Here is a 27,866-nt window from a genome sequence, read left to right as displayed (position 1 = left end):
AAACAAGTATTTGTCACAGAGTGACGAAATATCCCCCGCCATATACACCATAGTACCAAATATGAAGACAATCCAGCGATTAGTTCTTGAGATATTGTGGCAACACCGTTTTCCAACTCCAAAAACAGATTTGCCTGCTGTGACCTTGAAAATGGGGTCAAGGTCACCAAATCTGACAGGTGTATGCGGTGTCTGTATATACACTATAGTTCCAAATATGAAGACAATCCAGCGATTAGTTCTTGAGATATCGCGGCAACACCGTTTTCTAACTCCAAAAGCAGATTTGCCTGCTGTGACCTTGAAAATGGGGTCAAGGTCACCAAAACCGACTGGTGTCTGCGGTGTCTGTATATACACCATAGTTCCAAATATGAAGACAATCGAGAGGTTTAGTTCTTGAGATATCGCGGCAACACCGTTTTCCAACTCTAAAAGCAGATTTGCCTGCTGTGACCTTGAAAATGGGATCAAGGTCACCAAAACCGACTGGTGTCTGCGGTGTCTGTATATACACCATAGTTCCAAATATGAAGACAATCCAGTGTTTAGTTCTTGAGATATCGCGGCAACACCGTTTTCCAACTCTAAAAGCAGATTTGTCTGCTGTGACCTTGAAAATGGGATCAAGGTCACCAAAACCGACTGGTGTCTGCGGAGTCTGTATATACACCATAGTTCCAAATATGAAGACAATCCAGTGTTTAGTTCTTGAGATATCGCGGCAACACCGTTTTCCAACTCTAAAAGCAGATTTGTCTGCTGTGACCTTGAAAATGGGATCAAGGTCACCAAAACCGACTGGTGTCTGCGGAGTCTGTATATACACCATAGTTCCAAATATGAAGACAATCCAGTGTTTAGTTCTTGAGATATCGCGGCAACAAACAGGTGGGACGTACGGACGGACGTACGGACGGTCGTGAATACTATATATATCCCCCGCTTCGCGCTTTCGCGCGGCGGGGGATAACAAAACACAATGCATGTAACTGCAGCATTGACTTGTATTAGCAGTGATCACTTCATAGCATTCAATTGATAACATTTCATAACATTCATTGAAGTATAACAAGATTGATCCGTCACTGCTGATTGTGTTGATTCGCCGCGATTGTATTGATTCACCACTGATTGCGTACAGCCAATTGTCAGTGACACCTGACACTGAGTGAGATTTCTCAGTTCGCTATACACATCACTAATTAGTGATAGATGGACTTGTCGCTGATCAGATATCAGTTCGCTGTATCCGTTCGCTGTAGAGGGTTCGTTATGTACGTAAATTTGATATGATATCATGTAAGAGATAAATCGGGGATTTTTTAACAGTTTGTTGTATCCGTTTGTTCGCTCTATCCATTTACGTTATATCCGTGTTCTACTGTAAATGCATACACGACCTGCTCAACCAGGCACAAGGTATCATGATGCACAAATACTTCAGTAAATGGCTACAACCATGTTATATAATGTCTACCAATGGGCGGTCGGTTAGTCTAGTGGTTAAAGCGTTTGCTCTTCACGCTGAAGACCCGGGTTCGATTCCCGACATGGGTACAATGTGTGAAGCCCATTTCTGGTGTCCCCTACTGTGACATGCTAGAATATTGCTAAAAGCGACGTAAAACCATACTCACTCACACACTCTACCGATGTCTACCAGTGTCTACCCATGTCTACCAATGTCTACCAATGTGTACTCACTCTCCTGCCTTGATGGCATCATCCACTTCGACTGTCCCGAGACGCTTGTATATCTGCTGCAGGAAGGTCTGACCACGCCCCCCTGAGCCACGCCCATCGGCATATGCATAGATGTAGTCCTTTGAGCTAGTCAGATAGGTCTCCCAACCAATGGAGAACTCGTCCGTCACCTTCTGTGTGCCGGGGCCTCCATAGCTGAAGAGGACAGCAAGATGACTTACATGACGAAGGGTCTCATATATATATATGGGAGGTGTTTGTGTGGATGTCTTACATTTTAACTGACGAGCCATGGGGGATTATCTCCCTTGCCCTGATTGTCCTGAGGATTTAACCCGATACACATTAGTTTACGAAGGACTTACAATCCACATACCGGTATCTTTGCCAGTTATGTTACCTACCCAGTGTCCTTTTCGTAAGAAAATGGGAATCGTGCACAATGAAATAGGTCATGTTTAATTATTTATATTTAACCATTTTCCAATGTAACATAGCAAAGCCATCATACAAGGATCACAACATTTTCTTTACTGCAGATAAACTCACACGTTGAGGATGAGGGGGTATGTCGTAATCTCCTCCTTCTTCATCTTTGGTGGTAGCAACATCTTCCCCCAAATCTCTGAAACAGAAGAGACAAAACTTGAGCACTGGACATCAAGCCAATTCCCCATATGGGATCGGACGGTCAGCCTTGCTGACTAGGTTTGTACATGTCATCATAACCCAATTGCGTAGATTGATGCTCATGATGTCAATCACTGGACTTTCTGGTCTGGACTTGATTATTTACAGACTGCTGTCATATAGCTGGAATATTGCTGAGTGCGGCGTTAAACAACAAACAAACATTAATTGCAGGTGAACTACAATGCTTGCTTCCAGCTAGAGTGAGTGAGTGAGTATGGTTTTACGCCACTTCTAGCAATATTCCAGCAATATCACTGTGTGGTACACCAGAATACACACAAAAAACTTGTGATGGGCATCATGTTACCATGGTTCCTCTTTCAGTGCACCCCACTGCAGGTATCCCGTGGCAGAATAGAACTTGACTATGCTATGCTTATCATAACAGCTGACAAAATTAATGGGTGGTCACAGAGAAGTGACCAGGTTGATTGTGTGTCATCGCACCCTGACTGCATGAGGCGTTGCTCATGCTATCAACCATTAGTTAACCTGGCTTTAATTTAGTTATTCATCATGTCATCATGACATAGCTAGAATACTGCTGACAGCACCCTAAAATAACATTCACCCACTCCCAGTGCCCACTGTGAAATAGGGGCAGTAGGGTAGCCCAGTGGTTGAAGCATTCACTCGTCACGCTGAAGGGCCAGGTTTGATTTACCACTTCTGTGAAGCCCATTGGTGGTAATATTGCTGGTAAATTGCTAAAAACGGTGTAAAAACCCAACTCACTTACACTGTAAAAAAAAACTATTGCTCCCTGGAGGACTTAAAAAATTATGTTTACATGAACTATTTCATATTTTAATGAAACTGTATGTTTCTACTCCTGATGAAAAAATCAAGAAGGATCAAATATTTCAACAACCAGTAGTTGCCCACATATAAGACATGTAATGGCTATTCAGGGTCCCGATCCACTTTATGACCTATTGTAACTCTATAGTTCATCATAAGCTAAGGGATGTTGTGGCACTACGGATGCTTTGTGGATCAGAATCCTGTATACTAAACAAATGTCTATACTTACTTTCCCCATTTTCAATCTCAATGAATATATCTTCTTGTCTTGGCAGTGCCTTTTTGGACAGTCTTTCTCCAAGGATTGTATTGTTCTCCATACGTGCAACTGAAAACAGCAATAGTGTTTACTGAATATACTTCACGGAAACACAATTAAATACAGTGTCGTAAATACAGAATTCTCTCAGAAGCTGAATATAGTGAGAATGTTGAGATCTGATTGATTCACATTATCTTGATAAAATATAATGCATATTCTGCCTGGGAGGGAAATAAATTTCAGAGCAGGAGAATACACCTCTTATACCCCGCCACGAAGAACACAGGCTGCACATGGATTACTGAGCCGGAGAATAATCCCTTCTACCCCGTATGTTCCCTGCCTGAATGACTTACTCTCTTCCAGAGTGCTGGTGTCGTACAGGGCGTAATACGGCACTCCCGGTCCCAGACACTCCAGGATGAAGTAGTGAGATGATCCGCTGAAGCTTGCACTCACATACTGGCACTTCTCGTCAAGGTCACATGTGATGCAGTTCACCTTGCGATCATGGTCAACACTGAAACAAACATGATTTTTTTTCATCTCATAACACTGTTTACAATCCTATTATCATACATAAAGAAGAACTTTAAAAAAATAATATTTTAACTTCATTTATCTCTTTTAGATCTCAGCAGTAAAAAAATAGTGTTGGTGACTTTAATATATTTTCTCTATCATGTTTATGTACAAAGGTCAAAGAAATTTCGCAGAACTTTTACTAATAAAAGATAGGATAATTGTTATTATTCACATCCATGTGATAACAAAAGACATTTTACAAGTATAAGTGTGTAAACACATAAATTAACAATGCTTGTCTCTCCTATAGCCTAAGTTTGTTTGTTGTTTAACGCCGCACTCAGTAATATTCCAGGTACAAGTCGACAGTCTGTAAATAACTGAGTCTGGACCAGACAATCCAGTGATTGATCCAGTGACTGATATCACAAGCATAACAATCTACACATTTGGAATACCATGACATGCATCAACCAAGTCAGCGATTCTGACCGCCCAATCCCGTTAGTCGCCATTTACGACAAGCATGGTCGCCTCTTACAGCAGGCATGGGTTGCTGAAGACCAGCTAGTTCTACCCTGGATCTTCACGGGAACAAGCATGGGTTGCTGAAGACCTATTCTACCCAGGATCTTCACGGGAACAAGCATGGGTTGCTGAAGACCTATTCTACATCGGATCTTCATGGCGACAAGCATGGGTTGCTGAAGACCTATTCTACCCCAGATCTTCACAGGGACAAGCATTGGTTGCTGAAGACCTATTCTACACCGGATCTTCATGGCAACAAGCATGGGTTGTTGAAGGCCTATTCTACCCAGGGTCTTCACGGAAACAAGCATGGGTTGCTGAAGACCTATTCTACACCGGATCTTCACTGGGACAAGCATGGGTTGCTGAAGACCTATTCTACACCAGATCTTCACAGGGACAAGCATGGGTTGCTGAAGACCTATTCTACCCCAGATCTTCACGGGAACAAGCATGGGTTGCTGAAGACCTATTCTACACCAGATCTTCATTGCGACAAGCATGGGTTGCTGAAGACCTATTCTACCTCAGATCTTCACAGGGACAAGCATTGGTTGCTGAAGACCTATTCTACACCGGATCTTCATGGCAACAAGCATGGGTTGTTGAAGGCCTATTCTACCCAGGGTCTTCACGGAAACAAGCATGGGTTGCTGAAGACCTATTCTACCCAGTTTTCACTGGGACAAGCATGGGTTGCTGAAGACCTATTCTACCAAGGATCTTCACAGGGACAAGCATGGGTTGCTGAAGACCTATTCTACCCAGGATCTTCACAGGAACAAGCATGGGTTGCTGAAGACCTATTCTACCCCAGATCTTCACAGGAACAAGCATGGGTTGCTGAAGACCTATTCTACCCCAGATCTTCACAGGGACAAGCATGGGTTGCTGAAGACCTATTCTACACCGGATCTTCACGGGGACAAGCATAGGTTGCTGAAGGTCTATTCTACATTAGATGGGCTGTTGAAGGCCAGCTAGTTCTACCCCGGACCTTCACAAGGTTACAGCCCCAGTATTACCTGTACACATGCTTCTTCTTGGGGTCCCCTCCATTTCCAAGGAAGTAGCTGTTGAAGAAACAAAACACTGTCAGCAAGACATCTAGAGACACCTTCATGTTCAGGCTATCATATGAAACAAAGTTTGCTTTTCCTTGAATTGTTACATCAATCTTAGTAAGGTGTTATGTATCCATAATATGGACAAAATGGTATTCCCGATACAGCTTAAACTCTTGAAGGAGATCAATCATGCGGGTAGCACACAAGTGAGTGATTGAGTGTGTACGGTTTTACCACTTTCAGCAAAATTCCAGCAATATCACAGCAGGAGGCACTGGAAAATTGGATTCACACAATGTTACGATGTGCGGAATTGAACTCAGGCCTTTGGCACCACAAGCTGATGCTTTAACCACTAGGCTACCCCACCGCCTCGGTTGCACACAAAGAACATAAATGAACATACCATCTTCGACGTAATAAGCGCCCTGCTCTAATAAGCGCCCACGGCGATATTTACTAATATACTGGCTAGTGAACAATCTCAATTAGCACCCCTTCCAACTGTACACAAAACTTATTTATTCATGTATAATACGCACCTGTATGTTATATGCAACCTTAATTATGGGCAATTAAATCCTGGAAAAATATTATAAACATTTCAGGTTGTCAGCATAAACCACGAAATTTACGATCTTTCAACTCAAAATAATATTCTAATAAGCCCCCTATTTCTAATTTTGAGAGCGCCCTGGACCCTTATTACGTTGAATACGGTATTATAATTATGATGCATAGAATCATCAAGAGATTTGATATCTAAAGAGTTTGAGGTGTCACTCCACCGGTGGATACATCGGAGGACTTCCTATGTTGAACTACTTACACCAGTTTCTGCTCGTTGTCGTAGCTGAGGATCTTGGTGACCTCCGACTGGTCCAGAGTCAAGAATATCTTGCTGTCGCCTGTGTTCCCTCCCTGTAAATAGACCAAAATAACCTCATTTCCACAGCAGTCACAACTGTCACATTCTCAGACACAATTCAAAGACCATAAACAAACAAATTGTCTATATACTTTCAAAAGTGAGAATTGTCTCCCCTTATACATTGAGGAAAGTCATATTTGTTTGCTTTTGAACAAAAATATACCCGACTTCTTTTAAAGTCAGTATTGATAACAGCTTCTTTGTTGTTATTTTTGCCTGATGAAGACGCAAGACATTGCCCAGAAATGTTTTAAAAACAAAAAAGTTATTATCAATCTAAAACAAAGTTCCATAATTTACATGTTCACCCAACTTCTAAATGCCAATGAAAGACTTCAGCAAATACATGTATGATGTGCAAGTTTGTCCATTGACAGTTTAATTCTCTATATTTTACGTACCCTGGACTCAACCATGGCGACATGTTTGAAGTATCCAGCATCCTGGTCTCGCTGAGGCAGCACCCAGAAATACCGAGACCCGTCTGAGGAGAAGACTGGAGAAGTGTACTGAAACAAGAATAGTGTCCATCAGTGACAGGTCCCTGTGTCTCCACACCTGACAGCTGGGGCTGTGACCTTTGTTTTGTTGTTTGTTTGTTTGACGCCACACTCAGCAAATATTTCAGTTATATGACGGCGATTTGTAAATAATCGAGTCTGGATCGACCAGACAATCCAGTAATTAACATAATGAGCATCAATCCACACAATTGGGATACAACTACATGCTCTCAACCCGGTCACCAAGCCTGACCACCCGCCTCATATTGTCATACTGATTTCATGTAACAATTCTTGTAATTCCCGAGCGAGGGTGATGGTTATACATGAAGTCTTACATACCGTATTCAACGTAATAAGTGCCCCGCTCTAATAAGCTCCCATGGCAATATTTGCTAATATATTGGCAAGTGAACAATCCTAATTAGCACTCATTCCGATTGATTAATGTACACAAAACTTATATATTTGTGTATAATACGCACTCGTGTGTTATATGCACCTTTAATTATGGGCAATTAAATTCTGAAAAAATATATCTGTCGTAGATAAACAGTTCAGACTGTCAGCATAAACCACGAAATTTATCTTTCAACTCTGTTTTTTCCCACCAAAATAATATTCTAATAAGAGTCCCCTATTTCTAATTTTGAGAGCGCCCTGGGCGCTTATTACGTCAAATACGGATGCATTTTTTTGTATTCCCTTTGAGCTCCACTTTAGAAAAATGCACTGATCACAATTAAATGCCGTCTTAAAATTATAATTTCGAATGAAGTTATCTTCAGCTATGACGTTGTTTCTAGTATGCCCTCATCCCAACCTTATGTCACAAGAAGATTTGAATGACAAAAACAATGCCATTGGGATGATGTAAACAAGATACTGGTGCACATAAAGTGATATTTGAACATACGATTTTTATGCACTCTGTTATTTCTAAACCTATGGGTAATAGCTACATGTATGACATAAACACATCAGGGAAAGACCCATGAAGATTCCGGAAGAATAGGTCTTCAGCAACCCATGCTTGCCATAAAAGGTGACTATGCTTGTCGTATGAGGCGACTAACAGGATCGGGTGGTCAGGCTCGCTGACTTGGTTAATGCATGTCATCGATCCCAATTGCGTGGATCGATGCTCATGATATTAATCACTGGATAGTCCGGTCCAGACTCGATTATTTACAGACCGCCGTCATATAGCTGGAATATTGCTGAGTGCGGCGTTAAACAACAAACCAAACCAAACCAAAACATCAGGGAAACATGCTCACCAAATCAAGCCATCCTCCATGTCCCTGTTCCCTCAGGCTCTGTAACAAGACAATACATTGTCAGCTCAACATCCTCCACGTCTTCCGAGAGAGAAACTATACTACTCCACCATATATTGTGATATTTTTAACGTTCCATGATACACAAACCTGATTCTTATAACAGGCAAAGTGTATATTTCAACAGAATGGCATTCACGATTATCCCTATTAATAGTAGAGCAGTATATATATTCCTTAAGATAGCAATAAAATTCATTTCATCTCATTTAATACAGTTGGCAAGTAAACAAACATGTTAATAGCATAAAAATTAAACAACTTTAATAATCTAATTTATTGGGCTTATACAATTTAATGATTTGTTTCACAAATCCATTGGCCCATCTATTGTGAAATTGCCATTGGTTCAGTGTCACTAGTCTGTCCAGTAGGTCAAAGATTGGTATGGCCTGCTTTCACCACCGGCCTTCTGAAGAAATTTTGAACACTGATCAAATATGACCAAAGTTTTCACACAATCTAAATGATGAAAAGCAGCTGCAGACTTTACAGCCATAGGTTACTTTCAGCATTGGAAAAGAGACGATGAATCACTTGAAAATTAGGTTTCTGTCGGGTGCATAATACATCACTTCAAACCCAAATCAGACCTGAGTACCCGATATTTGCCGTTTCCAGACTGTTTGTCGCCTATTAATTATTTGGTTAATTTGCACTTTCTGTAATGACTGTAATCCCTAATTTTCACATTTAATATGTACCTGTACCTGTACCTGTCAGAGACCTATTGGAAATACGCTAAATTTCTTTCATAATCCTTTTTGAAGAGCAGGCAATGTAGTAGTGTCAACTAACCTCTTGACACTGAGCATCCTTGGCAGTGCACTTGGTGATGATGGAGAAGTTCTGGGGGCGATTCAGCCAGCTCACTAGCAGCGAGTCGTCATCCTTCCAGGTGATGGTCGTGAAGTAGTACTCTCTGAAAACATAGGACAGTTGATGTGATTATACTATGATAGTTGTCTAAAGTGCCACAATTCACAGTGCAGAGTTACGCCTGAAAGGTTTGAATCCCCATTCATCATGATTCTGTTTCAAGGTTTGTGAGCACCGTACCCTGCTTGTGGGTTTCACGAAAGACGTTAACGTGTTAGACCTGCATTACCTTGGGCTTTCCTCCCACATCCAACTGACACGCTGTGATATGACTGAAATACTACTCAAAGAGTTAAACCAAACTCACTCACTCACCCTATGATAATAACCCATTATTGTATGTCATAGAGTGAGCAGTATTCATGTACGCACATGGTTTTGATAAATACACCACACTTGTCAGTAAAAGTAGTCATTCCATGACAAAATAATTTAAGGCTTGTCCAAGTATAACCAGTAGTCAAAATAGAATAAGTAATGACATATGAAGATTATATACACACAACAAACAAACTCACATGTTTCGGAAATCTTGTGGTGGCTGGATAGTCTTTGTGACTTTGGTCTCGATGTTCACAATCTTGAGCTTGAACGTTGGATTTGGGAACCCTGGCTGTAGAACACAAAAGACTCAACTTGTTAAATTTAGGCTGCTAATGACAAAGAGTGATGTTCAGTTTTCTACACAGATGTGTGAACAAGGTCTCGCAAGGTGGTGGACCTGTCCGGAGTTTGTGTGTGTGTTACTCCAGATACAGCTTCTCCCTTTGTTACAATGTAACATTTTGATGTGGAAAGAACATCACTGGATGCAGTGTTTAACAAAGTTGCTCTCTCATATTCAATGTTGTCTGCCTGGATACTGCAGGAACTGGTGAACACACAGCACAAACATTGGGTGGATTTGCTGTTGACTAGGGGTAAAATATCTGGTCCTGTGATAGGATTTGAACCATACAACTTTGATCCATGGTCGCATACCTAATCAACATGACCAAAGAAGTTAACCCCGTCAAGCAAGCTGACAAAGTAAGGATGTCATCTGTGGGATGACTCCACATCCTGCTACACTGACATGGTAAGGATGTCATCTGTGGGATGACTCGGCACCCTGCTACACTGACATGGTAAGGATGTCATCTGTGGGATGATTCCACACACTGCTACACTGACAAGGTAAGGATGTCATCTGTGGGATGACTCCACACACTGCTACACTGACAAGGTAAGGATGTCATCTGTGGGATGACTCCACACACTGCTACACTGACAAGGTAAGGATGTCATCTGTGGGATGACTCCACACACTGCTACACTGACATGGGAAGGATGTCATCTGTGGGATGACTCCACGCCCTGCTACACTGACAAGGTAAGGATGTCATCTGTGGGATGACTCCACGCCCTGCTACACTGACAAGGTAAGGATGTCATCTGTGGGATGACTCCACGCCCTGCTACACTGACAAGGTAAGGATGTCAGTGGAGTTTACTGGCATCAGATATATTTCAGATTCAGAGCAGCGATAGAAACTAACTGTTTTAGTACACTAGTCATTACAATGATAACATACAGCACAACCCTTAATCATGGCAAATTTCTACTTGTCCTTATGATACATTACCTATTGTGCAGTTTGGCAAGGACTATAGGACTAGCCCCAATCCAATGCTGGAGAGTTTAAAAGACGAAAAAATACAAGCCATTTAAAAACATGTGCCATCTTGATGAGTTAGCCACGAAATATGAGTGTGTGACAAGTTTAGTGGCAAAACAACTCTCATGCAATCTGCCCATCCCAGCTGGTTGGGCAGTGTCACCAGAGAACGGTCAAGACTTGCTGATTGGATTTTACAGCAGGAAAACAGGGCAACCCAGGTAAAGGTGTTTCCAACATAGTTACATACCTTTGGATATGCAATTTTCCTGGTCTCGCCATAGGCACTGTTCATGTCGCCATAGATGGGAAACTTGTACTCGGGGACGTCGGTGTCGTTGAAGACAGCGTAACAGAGGTAGGTGCCATTAGCTGACCACCAGACAGCATTGTCAGCGCCCAGGATCTCCTCTGGATAAACAGTTAAATACATCAGTATGTCCAGCTTACTAGTACCTAACCGAATCAATGATGATAGAAATGTCTTCAATACTACGATGACCTTCAGAAACAAAAGCCATAAAAAGACTGGGACTGAAACCTACCTTCATACACCCAGTCCGGAACCCCATTGTAGATGAGGCCTGGGATCCCATCTTCCACCACGGCTGTAGGGCTGGATTCAATGTCTGACTTGTAGTAGATGTTGTTTTCCTGGATCATCAGCTGAAACAGTGGATCATGAGCGTGTTATTCCGTTTGAAGACTGTGAGGTGAACTCAGACCAAACTACAATTGCCTACATTATGACATTCACTTGAAGCCCCCAGGACCATCAACAACATACTTAGTTAATTGTTTTTTTTATGAAAAGTGTATTAATGACATAAAACACAATACCAATAAGGATTCTGCAGGTATGATAAAGTTATATTACCGTATTCGACGTAATAAGCGCCCCGCTCTAATAAGCGCCCACGGCGATATTTGCTAATATACTGGCTAGTGAACAATCCCAATTAGCACCCCTTCCGATTGATCAATGTACACAAGACTATTTATTCATGCATAATACGTGTGTTATATGCACCCTTAATTATGGGCAATTAAATTCTTGAAAAATATATCTGTCGTATATAAACAGTTCAGGCTGTCAGCATAAACCACGAAATTTACAACTCTGTTGTTTTTCACCAAAATAATATTCTAATAAGAGCCCCCTATTTCTAATTTTGAGAGCGCCCTTGGCGCTTATTATGTCGAATACGGTATGTTAGTTTGTTTGTTTATTATTCTGTTGTGTAATGAAACATTCCAGGTGTTTATCAGTGACCTGTAAATAATCAAGTCTGGACCAGACAATCCAGTGACTGATATTTAAGAGCAAGGGTCTACATCGTCTGGATACGATGACATGCAATCAACAAAGTCAGTGAGTCTGACCAGGTGATCCGGCAAGTCACGTCTTACAATTAGCGATGGCTACAGGGGCCCAATTCCAACCTGGAACACCTGCAGGGTCACATTGTCTTAATAATTAGTTCATCAAGATAATGGGGTTCAAGTTAAGTAGTACTTTTTGGAAATGTCTGTCATGTTGGTTTGTGTTGGCACCAGAATCTCAAATGGTTGTGTTTTGGCAATTTTCCATCTTTTCACCACATCGATCTCCCACATGGGTACAATGTGTGAAGCCCATTTCTGGTGTTCCCTGCCATGATATTGCTGGCATATTGCTAAAAGCGACGTAAAACCATACTCACTCACTCACTCACTAATGTAAAGCAGATACAAAGAGGGGAACTAGTGTTTGCTGGACTTTGTACCTCACAGGTCGAGATAGTTTGACTACCGTATTCAACGTAATAAGCGCCCAGGCTCTCTCAAAATTAGGAATAGGGAGCTCTTCTTAGAATAAAATTTTGGTGAAAAAAAAACAGAGTTGAAAGATCGTAAATTTCGTGGTTTATGCTGACAGCCTGAAATGATACAAAAGAAAAGTCTGTGCATATTATGCACAACAGATATATTTTTCCAGGTGCATTTTTAAGGGTGCATATAACACTCGAGTGCGCATTATACACGAATAAATAAGTCTTGTGTACATTGATCAAACGGTGCTAATTGGGATTGTTCACTAACTAATATATTAGCAAATATCGACGTGGGCGCTTATTAGAGCGGAGCGCTTATTATGTCGAATACGGTAATTGAATTTGCCACCTGCTGTACACTTGCTGAGTGACACTTAACTCACTTACCAGACTATGTCCTCTCGGTGCCCAGGCCACATACTGGTACCTACTGCCTGCACCAGGGCCCCGGAGCTTGGTCAGGACTCTGAAACACACACACCACTTAAACCACATGTGACTTCATTTTCTTGTTCAAATGCTCCATTGTATTTAGGAATGGACAGTTGGTTATCAATTATTCATTATCTTGAACCAATGTTTCAATTAATTTACACATAAAATTGACAGAACTATTTCTTATTTTGACACTCAAGGGAATAATTTCAAATTTTGTCGGAAAACGTGTGTCACGAGCACGGCTTAAACCTGCATGGTATGATTTGACGATTTGTAATAGTCGATGTAGGGTCGGGTGACAAATAACTGTATATAGTGTGAATTTAACTATTACATATGTTCAAATATGTGTAGAATCCTTTGAAGCTTAGAAAATATTATAGTGAGCTCACCGAGTGTTGATATCATACACACTATAGGAAGCTAGAGTTGAGTGGCGGTACACCTGAAGCAAAGAATAACAGAAATATACAACACTGTTATCAAGTTCGTAGTATCTAGTGATATTTTAATAATGTGATATGATGATATCCAAAAAAGACAAGTGTCACTGACTCGATCTGTTTACACTACCAGCTTTACTTTCTCTACAATTCAAAACCAAAAAAATGTTTATGGAAACATGAAAACACAATCCTAACCAGATCAACACAGCAGGTGAGATAATTATTGTTTCAAATAAAACTTATTAATATAGAATATTATTTTCAAAACATCTTATAAGGATAGTAATGAGCAGGTGCTTTTCCAAATCCCTGCTGATGTGTTCTACAAGAAACTTTTCACACAAACCTAGGCAATTAAGTCTGTAAATGACATCTGGGCCCACTTGCACAAAGCGATCTTAGCGCTAAGATGATTATAACTCCCATACTTTAACATTGGCTTATACTAGTCGTAGTGCTGAGATGATCATAACTTCCATACTTTAACATTGGCTTACAATAGTCGTAGTGCTAAGATGATCATAACTCCCATACTTTAACACAGGCTTACAATAGTCTCAGGGCTAAGATGATCATAACTCCCATACTTTAAGATTGGCTTACAATACTCTCAGCGCTGAGATGATCATAACTCCCATACCTTAACATTGGCTTACAATAGTCGTAGCGCATAGATGATCATAACTCCCATACTTTAACACAGGCTTACAATACTCTCAGCGCTAAGATGATCATAACTCCCATACTTTAAGATTGGCTTACAATACTCTCAGCGCTAAGATGATCATAACTCCCATACCGTAACATTGGCTTACAATAGTCGTAGCGCATAGATGATCACAAACCCATACTTTAACATTGGCTTACAATAGTCGTAGCGCATAGATCGCTTTGTGCAAGTGGGCCCTGTTGGAGAACTAACCCACTCTACCAAAAATAACGCCTTGTTGTATTTGACCATCACATTTTGTAAATACTCACAGGCTCAACTTCAGATTTCAACAGGACGTATTTCTTGTCCGGCGAGAGGGAATACTGCCCAGTATCCAACTGCCTCTGTAGAAGAAGGTCAATCCTTTGTCAACATTGTATCTAACATACCTACCAATACATGCAATAGGTATCTTTTTGCATTAAGTTTATCCATGGTACTGTGTTGCCATGGAGACATTCAACAATATTGCACAGCTTAATCCACTGTTGCCTCTACACAAATGGTGTGAATATGTCAATGAGAATGAGCGTGGTAGATTTTTCATTCATAGCGGGACATATACTAGTGGTAGAGTGTCTGCCTGTAAAGGTCGAGGTTTCAATCCCCAGCCGCATCATACCAAAAGACTTTAAAGGATGGTACTTGTTGTTACCCTGGCTGGTGCTCGGCATTAAGGTTTGTTTGTTGTTTAATGCTGCACTTGGCGGGGTTCTGTAAATAATCGAGTCTGGACCAGACAATCCAGTGATTGACAGCATGAACATTGATCAACACAATTGGGATATGATGAGATGCATCAACCAAGTCAGCGAGTCTGACCAGCCGATCCTGTTAGTCGCTTCTTACAACAAGCATAGTCGCCTTTTACGGCATGTATGGGTTGCTGAAGACCTATTCTACACCGGATCTTCCCAGGTATGGCATTAAGGGGCTAAAACAAGAACTTGTCGGCTCTGAGTCAGTATACTGAGTGGGGTAATTGTTGTCAAACTATGGCATGGTATCTCTAGCACTATAAAATGGGCATAAGTCTTGACTAGTACAAGCACACATGCATGCACGTTGCTATACATGTGTAATAATCTTAGAAGCGACGTTACACTCCATTTCACTTCATGCACAGCATGCATCGAGCTGAACATACTGAATTTGTTCCTTCCTTCCACCGTGACAGACAGAACCAGCATGAACACCTCAAGTACCTCAAGTGTCCTGGCTCTGCTGTATCTGTGACTGTATACTTACAAATGTAGTGTTGTCCATGAGCGGGTTGGAGGAGTTTTTGACACAGTCAAACTCAGCCAGTGCCCCCTCCACATTCCTGTAGATGAACTTGTCCTCTCCTGAAACAAACACACCACAATCAGTTCACAGTTCATAGTCAGAGGGGTACATACAGAAATGTTCTCTCCTGAAACAAACACACCACAATCAGTTCACAGTTCACAGTCAGAGGGGTACATACAGAAATGTCCTCTCCTGAAACAAACACACCACAATCAGTTCACAGTTCACAGTCTGAGGGGTACATACAGAAATGTCCTCTCCTGAAACAAACACACCACAATCAGTTCACAGTTCACAGTCAGAGGGGTACATACAGAAATGTCCTCTCCTGAAACAAACACACCACAATCAGTTATCAGTTCATAGTCAGAGGGGTACATACAGAAATGTCCTCTCCTGAAACAAACACACCACAATCAGTTATCAGTTCACAGTCAGAGGGCTACATACAGAAATGTCCTCTCCTGAAACAAACACACCACAATCAGTTCACAGTCAGAGGGGTACATACAGAAATGTCCTCTCCTGAAACAAACACACCACAATCAGTTCACAGTTCACAGTCAGAGGGGTACATACAGAAATGTCCTCTCCTGAAACAAACACACCACAATCAGTTCACAGTTCACAGTCAGAGGGGTACATACAGAAATGTCCTCTCCTGAAACAAACACACCACAATCAGTTATCAGTTCACAGTCTGAGGGCTACATACAGAAATGTCCTCTCCTGAAACAAACACACCACAATCAGTTATCAGTTCACAGTCTGAGGGCTACATACAGAAATGTCCTCTCCTGAAACAAACACACCACAATCAGTTATCAGTTCACAGTCAGAGGGCTACATACAGAAATGTCCTCTCCTGAAACAAACACACCACAATCAGTTCACAGTTCACAGTCTGAGGGGTACATACAGAAATGTCCTCTCCTGAAACAAACACACCACAATCAGTTCACAGTCTGAGGGGTACATACAGAAATGTCCTCTCCTGAAACAAACACACCACAATCAGTTATCAGTTCACAGTCAGAGGGGTACATACAGAAATGTCCTCTCCTGAAACAAACACACCACAATCAGTTATCAGTTCACAGTCAGAGGGGTACATACAGAAATGTCCTCTCCTGAAACAAACACACCACAATCAGTTCACAGTTCACAGTCAGAGGGGTACATACAGAAATGTCCTCTCCTGAAACAAACACACCACAATCAGTTCACAGTTCACAGTCAGAGGGGTACATACAGAAATGTCCTCTCCTGAAACAAACACACCACAATCAGTTCACAGTTCATAGTCTGAGGGGTACATACAGAAATGTCCTCTCCTGAAACAAACACACCACAATCAGTTCACAGTTCATAGTCTGAGGGGTACATACAGAAATGTCCTCTCCTGAAACAAACACACCACAATCAGTTCACAGTTCACAGTCAGAGGGGTACATACAGAAATGTTCTCTCCTGAAACAAACACACCACAATCAGTTATCAGTTCACAGTCAGAGGGGTACATACAGAAATGTCCTCTCCTGAAACAAACACACCACAATCAGTTATCAGTTCACAGTCAGAGGGCTACATACAGAAATGTCCTCTCCTGAAACAAACACACCACAATCAGTTCACAGTTCATAGTCAGAGGGGTACATACAGAAATGTCCTCTCCTGAAACAAACACACCACAATCAGTTCACAGTTCATAGTCAGAGGGGTACATACAGAAATGTCCTCTCCTGAAACAAACACACCACAATCAGTTCACAGTTCACAGTCAGAGGGGTACATACAGAAATGTCCTCTCCTGAAACAAACCCACCACAATCAGTTCAGTCAGAGGGGTACATACAGAAATGTCCTCTCCTGAAACAAACACACCACAATCAGTTCACAGTTCATAGTCAGAGGGGTACATACAGAAATGTCCTCTCCTGAAACAAACACACCACAATCAGTTATCAGTTCACAGTCAGAGGGGTACATACAGAAATGTCCTCTCCTGAAACAAACACACCACAATCAGTTATCAGTTCACAGTCAGAGGGGTACATACAGAAATGTCCTCTCCTGAAACAAACACACCACAATCAGTTATCAGTTCACAGTCAGAGGGGTACATACAGAAATGTCCTCTCCTGAAACAAACACACCACAATCAGTTCACAGTTCACAGTCAGAGGGGTACATACAGAAATGTTCTCTCCTGAAACAAACACACCACAATCAGTTCACAGTTCACAGTCAGAGGGGTACATACAGAAATGTCCTCTCCTGAAACAAACACACCACAATCAGTTATCAGTTCACAGTCAGAGGGGTACATACAGAAATGTCCTCTCCTGAAACAAACACACCACAATCAGTTATCAGTTCACAGTCAGAGGGAAATGTCCTCTCCTGAAACAAACACACCCCAATCAGTTCACAGTTCATAGTCAGAGGGGTACATACAGAAATGTCCTCTCCTGAAACTTGTATATTGTATTTTGACTTGTATATGTTTGAGTAAAGATAAAGCGTCAGTCAACTTCAAAATACGCATGATCTGATTGTTTGATACATGTATCTAAATGGTTTTTGCCAGGACTGCGGTAAAACAATTCCCAATCAGACATTTTGTTCCCTACTCTTGAGACCTACAGTGGGTACCTGGATAGGGTCGGGTAATAGGGGGTCGGGTACCTGGGAAGTAGAATTGGACTTGTCCTTGCCCTATTTTCTATCGTCTACACATTCTGTCGTCACACGTGTTGTCTCTTAATTACTTCATGTGTGCAACCATTTGATGAATACATGCTTCATTCTTCACATGTGTTTGCTTTATCATATATTTTTTACTTGCTCAACTAATGATCGATAAAAAGTTGGATGGATTGAAAACAACATTTAAGAATATTCTCAAGCATTCCCGCTTCCATGGTTAAGTTGACACACAATCAAATATTCTCACAATATTTCTATCAATATACATCCTTTTTTTGTTAAACCATTATTGAATTTACCCCTTCAATGGTTCTTTAGAAACACTGACGTCTTAATGGCCGTGTATAAAGAAGGCTGAATTCTGACGTACAGTGAATTGATTGGCAAGGATGTTTTGTGACATTCAACAAAACAGCAGCAAGTTTTCTCAAAGCTACAACAAAAGATTACACCACTCACTTCTTCTTTGTTATGACAAAAATCAATTGAAGTAATAAAATAGAAAACCAAAATACAGTCAAGCCCGTTAATCTGACACTTGGCTTTATCTGACACTGATGATGGGAACCATATAAATCAGTGGTATTTAGACCTGTTAATCCGACAGTCTTGCACTTCGACTCGGACACACCTAATTTGCAATGGACTGTTGAAATCACCCTTTAATCAGTCTTGTTACTTCAACACAGTGATCAGCGTACTCCGTTGGCATCTGACCATGCATACAAAGTTTTGATGCAAAATAAGTCAGCTAGTGGCTGCAAATTGCAACCAAACAGGATTAATCACAAGTTAAGATTAATTTGAGAAAACCTAATTTACAAATGGAGGCCAGATAAAAATATGAATAGAAAATATTTCAATACCAGGTATTGCCATCATCTAAACAGCATGTGCCACATGATCCCATGCACCCAAATAGTTTTTCATGCACTGTTTTTGTGGTTTATAGATGCGAGAAAGAGAAACACCATGTCCAATGTCTTGATGATGTGTCGGTAAAGTCAATATATGTAATAAGTCATCAAGACAATATTGCATATGAACATGCGTTGATCATGTTGATGTGATTGCAAGTATTGAGTAAGTCACAGCCCTATTTTCATTAAAATGTGGAATGTATATTTGCAATGCTATGTCAGTGATTGAATGAATGAGTGAATAAACAACCTAACAATATGAATATTTCGATTTTAATGATTTTATTACAATGTACATGTATCATTGTTATCCATCATGTAGTTGTCCGATTATTATCACAACCGTTAAGACTATTTAAATTTGGTTTATCCAAGATACTAGTTAATCCGACACAATCATATGCAATGACCCACGTCTGATAATGGGACTTGACTGTACCTGTGCTTTTGTGACTTTTTTGACAAGTGAGTGAGTTAATTGGGTTTAGAACAACTAAGAAAAGTATTCCAGTTATATCACTGCATGTCAGCTTGATGAGGGGGGAAAGCCCGAAGATATGCAGGTCTCAGACATTTACCCACGAACACAGATAGAAAACATTATCTGGGCAAACCAAGATTTCAACCGAAGGTCATAGGTTTCTAAATGCCTCCGTGGTCTAGTGGTAGAGCGTCCGCCCGGAGAGCGGAAGGTCCGGGGTTCGATCCCCAGCCGCGTCATACTAAAAAATGGTACTTGTTGTTACCCTGTCTGGCGCTCGGAATTAAGGGGCTAAAACAAGGACTGGTCGGCTCGGAGTCAGTATACTATGTCTGAGTGGGGTATTCATGTTAAACTGCAGCATGGTATCTCAGTGAGCTAGCACTATAAATCGGCATCAGTCCGGACTAGTACAAGCAGCCACACAAACACACACACGTACATGCACGTCGCTATATAAGTGCAATAATCTTGGACGCGACGTTAAACCCAATTTTACCTCACCTCACATAGGTTTCTGAAATGCCTAAGGGATGCAACTCTGCACAGTGAATGGTGGCGCCTTGGACCATTGGGCACCCATGACCCTTATACAGGATTTTGGTTTGGGATATTTGTTAAATCTCTGTTGTTCTATCAGTGTTTGTTAGTTGTTTGAATTCTTATACTTATGCACTTTTCATATTGTTTCAATCATTTTACCATACTTTACAAAAGTTGCAACAGACACTGATTTGATGTTTTAATCTAGGACCCAGTAGTTGATATTTAACTGAATTGTTTGTCAATGTCATCAGATCCCCCCTCTAATTGCAGCATACCGTACACACACACCTCTCATTATGCTCGTCAGGATGTCAGGCGTACCTTTGATGAACACCTGTTTACCATCACAAGCAAGCAATAACATTCGTAAACCTGATCTGTATTTATGTTCAATAAACATATAGCTGTTTCTATTCCTGTACAGAAACTCAGGAGTGAAGTAGAGGACTTTGTGTGCTGATTGATATTGGCTGGATGAGGAACTAGAGCCATCCCCTTAACGAGATATTGGTAGTCGTTATGGTTTAGCTTATCATCCTTAACTTCTTTTAAATTGATGATTCACTATCTATCATTCCTGCAGGATACTATAACAGATGTTAATGATACATAATAATATTTCAAAACTACAAATATGATAGGAGTCTGTCTGAGGATTCATGTGACTATTCAAATTGAAGATTATTGACACAGACAGCCCTCAAGGAAGTCACTGTGATGGTGTCATACATATGGGAAGCCCAGGGTGGCTCAGTTGTACATGCCAGGGTACCTGGTCATGGGTTTGGATTTAAGGTGTTCTGCAATGTTAATTCCTCATCTGTTAGTTCTGTGGCTGACCAAGAAGTGTATCTGGATGGGAAGTCATCACCACGGAAGCACACAGCTATACATACTGTGAACCCATAGACATAGAAACTGAGTGAGTGAGTGAGTTGGGTTTTACGCCGCTTTTAACAGTATTCCAGTCACATCGCGGCGTGTCAGCTTAATGTGGGAGGAAAGCCCGAAGTGATGCAGGTATCAGACGTTTACCACTTCGATGAAACCCACAAGCACGGGTATGGTGCTGACAAACCTAGAAACATAATCGGGGCGAACCGGGATTCGAACCCACAATCATAGGTTTCTGGCGTGCCAAGGGACGCAACTCAGCACAGCGAATCGCGGCGCCTTAGACGACTGGGCCACCCGTGCCCCCGACATAGAAACTGAGTTTAATGAAACAGCCTGACTGCCTTTATATAAGGGAAGGTTGTCATAACTATAGACCAACAGTTTCATGGTCAGATGTATGTAGGAAGATGATCTGACTATACACCAATAGTTTCCTGGTCAGATGTATGCAGGAAGATGATCACGCTTATACACCAATAGTTTCCTGGTCAGATATATGTAGGAAGATGATCTGACTTTACAGCAATAGTTTCCTGGTCAGATATATGTAGGAAGATGATCTGACTATACACCAATAGTTTCCTGGTCAGATATATGTAGGAAGATGATCTGAATATACACCAATAGTTTCCTGGTCAGATATATGTAGGAAGATGATCTGACTTTACAGCAATAGTTTCCTGGTCAGATATATGTAGGAAGATGATCTGACTATACACCAATAGTTTCCTGGTCAGATATATGTAGGAAGATGATCTGACCATACACCAATAGTTTCCTGGTCAGATATATGTAGGAAGATGATCTGACTATACACCAATAGTTTCCTGGTCAGATGTATGTAGGAAGATGATCTGACTATACACCAATAGTTTCCTGGTCAGATGTATGCAGGAAGATGATCTGACTATACATCAATAGTTTCTTGGTCAGATGTATGTAGGAAGATGATCTGACGATACATGAATAGTTTCTTGGTCAGATGTATGTAGGAAGATGATCTGACTATACACCAATTGTTTCCTGGTCAGATATATGTAGGAAGATGATCTGACTATACACCAATAGTTTCCTGGTCAGATATATGTAGGAAGATGATCTGACTATACACCAATAGTTTCCTGGTCAGATGTATGTAGGAAGATGATCTGACTATACACCAATAGTTTCCTAGTCAGATGTATGTAGGAAGATGATCTGACGATACACGAATAGTTTCTTGGTCAGATGTATGTAGGAAGATGATCTGACTATACACCAATTGTTTCCTGGTCAGATATATGTAGGAAGATGATCTGACTATACACCAATAGTTTCCTGGTCAGATATATGTAGGAAGATGATCTGACTATACACCAAGTTTCCTGGTCAGATATATGTAGGAAGATGATCTGACTATACACCAATAGTTTCCTGGTCAGATGTATGTAGGAAGATGATCTGACTATACACCAATAGTTTCCTGGTCAGATGTATGTAGGAAGATGATCTGACTATACACCAATAGTTTCCTGGTCAGATGTATGTAGGAAGATGATCTGACTATACACCAATAGTTTCCTGGTCAGATGTATGTAGGAAGATGATCTGACCATACACCAATAGTTTCCTGGTCAGATGTATGTAGGAAGATGATCTGACTATACACCAATAGTTTCTTGGTCAGATGTATGTAGGAAGATGATCTGACTATACACCAATAGTTTCCTGGTCAGATGTATGTAGGAAGATGATCTGACCATACACCAATAGTTTCCTTTTCAGATGTATGCAGGAAGATGATCTGACCATACACCAATAGTTTCCTGATCAGATATATGTAGGAAGATGATCTGACCATACACCAATAGTTTCCTTTTCAGATGTATGCAGGAAGATGATCTAACTATACACCAATAGTTTCCTGGTCAGATGTATGCAGGAAGATGATCTAACTATACACCAATAGTTTCCTGGTCAGATGTATGTAGGAAGATGATCTAACTATACACCAATAGTTTCCTGGTCAGATGTATGTAGGAAGATGATCTGACTATACACCAATAGTTTCCTGGTCAGATGTATGTAGGAAGATGATCTAACTATACACCAATAGTTTCCTGGTCAGATGTATGCAGGAAGATGATCTAACTATACACCAATAGTTTCCTGGTCAGATGTATGTAGGAAGATGATCTGACGATACACCAATAGTTTTCTGGTCAGATGTATGCAGGAAGATGATCTGACTATACACCAATAGTTTCCTGGTCAGATGTATGCAGGCAGATTATCTGACTATACACCAATAGTTTCCTGGTCAGATATATGTAGGAAGATGATCTGACTATACACCAATAGTTTCCTGTCAGATATATGTAGGAAGATGATCTGACTATACACCAATAGTTTCCTGGTCAGATATATGTAGGAAGATGATCTGACTATACACCAATAGTTTCCTGGTCAGATGTATGCAGGCAGATGATCTGACTATACACCAATGGTTTCCTGGTCAGATGTATGTAGGAAGATGATCTGACTATACACCAATAGTTTCCTGGTCAGATATATGTAGGAAGATGATCTGACTATACACCAATAGTTTCCTTGTCAGATATATGTAGGAAGATGATCTGAATATACACCAATAGTTTCCTGGTCAGATGTATGCAGGCAGATGATCTGACTATACACCAATAGTTTCCTGGTCAGATGTATGTAGGAAGATGATCTGACTATACACCAATAGTTTCCTGGTCAGATGTATGCAGGCAGATGATCTGACTATACACCAATAGTTTCTTGGTCAGATATATGTAGGAAGATGATCTGACTATACACCAATAGTTTCCTGGTCAGATGTATGTAGGAAGATGATCTGACTATACACCAAGTTTCCTGGTCAGATATATGTAGGAAGATGATCTGACTATACACCAATAGTTTCCTGGTCAGATATATGTAGGAAGATGATCTGACTAACACCAATAGCTTCCTTGTCAGATATATGTAGGAAGATGATCTGACTATACACCAATAGTTTCCTGGTCAGATGTATGCAGGCAGATGATCTGACTATAGACCAATAGTTCCCTGGTCAGATGTATGCAGGCAGAGGCACCCCACTGTTGCCCTCACTGGGATTGGGATGCTGCTCCAGATATACGCCAGACACAATAACACAGGTTGATGGCCGCTGGCTGCAACAGTTTCATTGATAATCAATGTGTCAAAATGAACCCTGCATTGTGAACAGCTTCCACTCCTGGTAGGAATCTATCAATGAATCCGTTCACATGTATGTCTCAAGGTACTGCCAGACAAATGCAGTATGTTTAAGGTAAAATGGGCAGGCATTTGATTGATGATTGACAAAAATGACTTCTTTGCTGAGGAAGGCAAAATAAAGAATGGTGCACACCTTCCAAGGATGCATGTTAGACATCAAAAGACCCTAATCAAAAATATGGAAATCCAACCTAGGATGGAAATGCCTGAATGGGAGACTGAGTATCTTTATTTCTTAGTTGTGAAAAGTTAGGTTATTTTACATATTATTCATTTGCATCTTAAGCATGTTAAGAAACAACATACAGAAAAGGGTACAAAATCTTAGCTAAAGCCAACCTATTGATTTAAAGGCGTCATTTCATTGCAGCAACATGTCAACACATTGCTACCAGTAGGTACATGTTTACCCTTTTTTTGCAAATACCTGGTGTCATCACTGATTATCAGTGATGGGTTCATATAGTTTTAACAGCTATTTTGCCCTTAAATTATGCCCAAGTATTATCACTGAATAATCAAGACTGGTTATTCTCTTGCAATGACATTTGTATTCAACTGACCAGTAACCTAAGAAACTTGCTAATATTCACAAGTGAAATTTTGGAAAAGATTACACTCCATATTTCAACTCTTCTGGGTAATATCCATTGCAATAGTACCTACAGTGACCCTGGAAATATGAATGAACCTTGAAGACTAACATATTACTATCTACATTCCCCTAAACAAAGGTAGTCTGGCTGTGTCAAAGTTGCTGGTACAAAAAGAGAACTGTTAAATACTTATGGTGCCAGATAGGTTTTCATGTGACAATAATTTAACTGTATCACAGATTGTATCAAAATTGTACCCATTTTGTACAACAGCCCCAGTTTGGGTAAACAAACAAATAAAGTGCCCAAAACCATTTCCATAATCATAAGAAATCTCTAAAATTGTAGAGTCCATTGTACGATTCCTACTATATCATATGCATGTGTTAATGAAACAATATCAAATAGTGATGATAACCTGTATTTGCCAAAAGGTGAGCATATGCTGCAGACCTGTCGTGCAGTCAATTGTTCACCTTAAAAAAACATGTGAACATTGATACAAGTCGAAACAGGGAACTGCATCCAACACCCTTTTTGTTACTGATGCATCTTACTGACCTGAAACTCCTTTAGCCTCAAACATTGATACATAAAAAAATAGTTCTGTTTTATTCCTCTTACTTATATTCCTTTCTTAGTGCATTTATCAAACTTGTAACAGCAAATGTCAAATACCGACAAATTGCTGCCTGAACTGTTCAAGATACAGTACTTAACCATGCACTGGTTATGCCTCAACTTAATACTGAGATATCAGAGCACATTTAGGCTGTCAGCACTATGTCATTAAACATTATGTCAAAGTTGAAACATTAAGGAAAAAGTTAATGTGATGGCTCACAAAAGCGTCTTAAAGTACATGAAAGCTATCACATTCTTGGAACAACTGTCTCCAATACAGAAGAATCTCCATTTTCCAAAATGTCTCTGAAATAATTTGGCAGGGACAATATGTTAACAGCGGGGCTGTCCACTGCCCAAAGTTCTGTCAGGGGAAGCGACTGGGCAGCTTGGTTTACAGGCCTGCGTGCATTAATCTTACCATATTGATCGCAAAAAGAGGATATTCAGTATCGGTAATGGCAATGGGAAGGTGGCATAAATGTCACAACATCATGTGCTGAATCTCCATCAGTGGACAGAGGGAGAGAGGGAGAGGACAGTAATCTAATAAATTTTGTGCACTTTGTCTATTTTCATCCCGGAAGCAGGAACTGTGGCACCTGCCATCATCTCCTGTCCCCCTCAAACAATTGCGAATGGTGTGACCCTAGTTTAATCAACTTCACATTCTGGGAGATGAAACAAAAATCGGCTTTAATAATGTTCCCTGACACTTTGAACATTTGTGCTTTGAGGGCACTCTCTGATGTGACTGGTGATGTACATGTGGACATTTGGCTCGTCTCATCTGTAAGTCAGCACAAGATTAGTTTTATGACATTTGCATGATCCCCGGGGAGTTGAGAAGGTAAAGGAGATGGATGTTACTCTCAGTCAGATTTGCAACTTTATGATTATGCATGTGCCATGTAAACCCTCTGCTAAGCCCCAGATCAATATATGGTCAGAATAGCTTTGGTGTGATGCTCTTGAATTTCCATTTACAGTCCTAAACACAAACATAGCGTGGGTGTATGTATTTATGTGGATGTATTTTTTAAATAAATAAATCTGTAAGCAGGAGTGCAGTCCCAACAAAACATATCACTTGAAGAAGTGCGCCTGACCCATTCTTGTTGCTATGACCTAGCTATCAAAGAGGATAGGTGCAATAATGATCAACAACAACAACAATAATAATAATAATAACAATGATGATGATGATGATGATGATGATGATGATGATAATCCTTATAGAAGAATTAACCACATGGGTCTCCTTATGTCATCAGAAAAAAATTTTAAATGTGAAATTAATCCACACAAAATTTGTCCCCAGTGCAGACACTATGCACAAAATAAAATACCATGATCAAGGGTTGTAACTGTGAAAAATGAACTTACAGCATCAATTTTATAGCTCGGTCTTGATAATCTTGCAAAGTTTCAGTGATATAACATCAGAAGTTTCTTTGCATTTACATATTATACTCCTGCTACCGGGTACCCATTTACTGCTGACTGAACAGAGCAAATTTTGACAAAAAAGCACCTAATTTGCCTCTGGAGACCTGTAGCACATACTAGATAAACTGTGTTTCAGTGTGGGGCAGGGTCAAAGCCCTTGAGACTCCCAGGAGTCAAGCTTGTAATATAATTTATTTCTAAGGTCCCAGGAGGGATTCAAACCAGCAGTGACCTTTAGATATAGCAATGGTATTATGTGATATTTGATGCTTACGTACATATATAAATTCTTGTCATTCCTTGCCCAGCGTAGAGACAGCAAATCAATGGTTGACCGCTGAGTAGACCAGCTGAATTGCTTATATTGTGGACCTTGTTGAGACTTTAGGTGTACGCTATCAGACAACATTAAACACCATTAATACATATAGTAGCATACTACTTACCATTTTGCCAGTGTGCCGCAAAGGTTTTTGGTTTGAAAGATGGGTCAAAGAAGTCATCTATCGTGAACTTTTCCCCCAGATCCACATTCTCGTTGCCTGAAAGGTAAACTGCAGTTGTTAGATTCAATGTAGGATATCACTGAAATCTTCTCTGCATTTTCTCTCCATCACAATAACAGTTGATATTTTTCAATAGTTAGAGGCATTAATATATTTTTTTCAAGAATTTTCGTGGACAATTTATTTTTTTCAATAACATCCGTACCCTCCCCCTACCCACCACCTTCCCAGGATATCAAATGATCAATCCCTTAGAGACAATTTTGTT

At 40.5% G+C, this 27,866-nt stretch overlaps 1 protein-coding gene across 14 annotated transcripts in view; it reads right to left on the bottom strand.

Annotated features, from left to right (window-relative positions):
- Window positions 1-27,866, bottom strand: part of LOC124140489 (dipeptidyl peptidase 4-like) — a 544,190-nt gene that overhangs the window by 11,063 nt on the left and 505,261 nt on the right. For all 14 annotated transcript variants that reach the window (XM_048382364.1, XM_048382358.1, XM_048382365.1 and 11 more), the window contains 17 exons: window positions 27,539-27,634; window positions 15,559-15,656; window positions 14,580-14,654; window positions 13,545-13,597; window positions 13,102-13,180; window positions 11,446-11,566; window positions 11,151-11,311; window positions 9,761-9,855; window positions 9,162-9,285; window positions 8,304-8,342; window positions 6,922-7,029; window positions 6,419-6,510; window positions 5,548-5,595; window positions 3,823-3,986; window positions 3,434-3,532; window positions 2,257-2,332; window positions 1,708-1,902 (listed from right to left, as the gene is read on the bottom strand). In XM_048382364.1, coding sequence (XP_048238321.1) covers window positions 1,708-1,902; window positions 2,257-2,332; window positions 3,434-3,532; window positions 3,823-3,986; window positions 5,548-5,595; window positions 6,419-6,510; window positions 6,922-7,029; window positions 8,304-8,342; window positions 9,162-9,285; window positions 9,761-9,855; window positions 11,151-11,311; window positions 11,446-11,566; window positions 13,102-13,180; window positions 13,545-13,597; window positions 14,580-14,654; window positions 15,559-15,656; window positions 27,539-27,634 — 1,723 coding nt within the window. The remainder of the gene's footprint in view (window positions 1-1,707; window positions 1,903-2,256; window positions 2,333-3,433; window positions 3,533-3,822; window positions 3,987-5,547; window positions 5,596-6,418; window positions 6,511-6,921; window positions 7,030-8,303; window positions 8,343-9,161; window positions 9,286-9,760; window positions 9,856-11,150; window positions 11,312-11,445; window positions 11,567-13,101; window positions 13,181-13,544; window positions 13,598-14,579; window positions 14,655-15,558; window positions 15,657-27,538; window positions 27,635-27,866) is intronic.

The sequence above is a fragment of the Haliotis rufescens genome, unplaced genomic scaffold (assembly GCF_023055435.1).
Source record: "Haliotis rufescens isolate VD_foot unplaced genomic scaffold, xgHalRufe1.0.p SCAF_4, whole genome shotgun sequence".
Classification (NCBI taxonomy): domain Eukaryota; kingdom Metazoa; phylum Mollusca; class Gastropoda; order Lepetellida; family Haliotidae; genus Haliotis; species Haliotis rufescens.
This window is presented reverse-complemented; position numbering and strand designations above follow the sequence as displayed.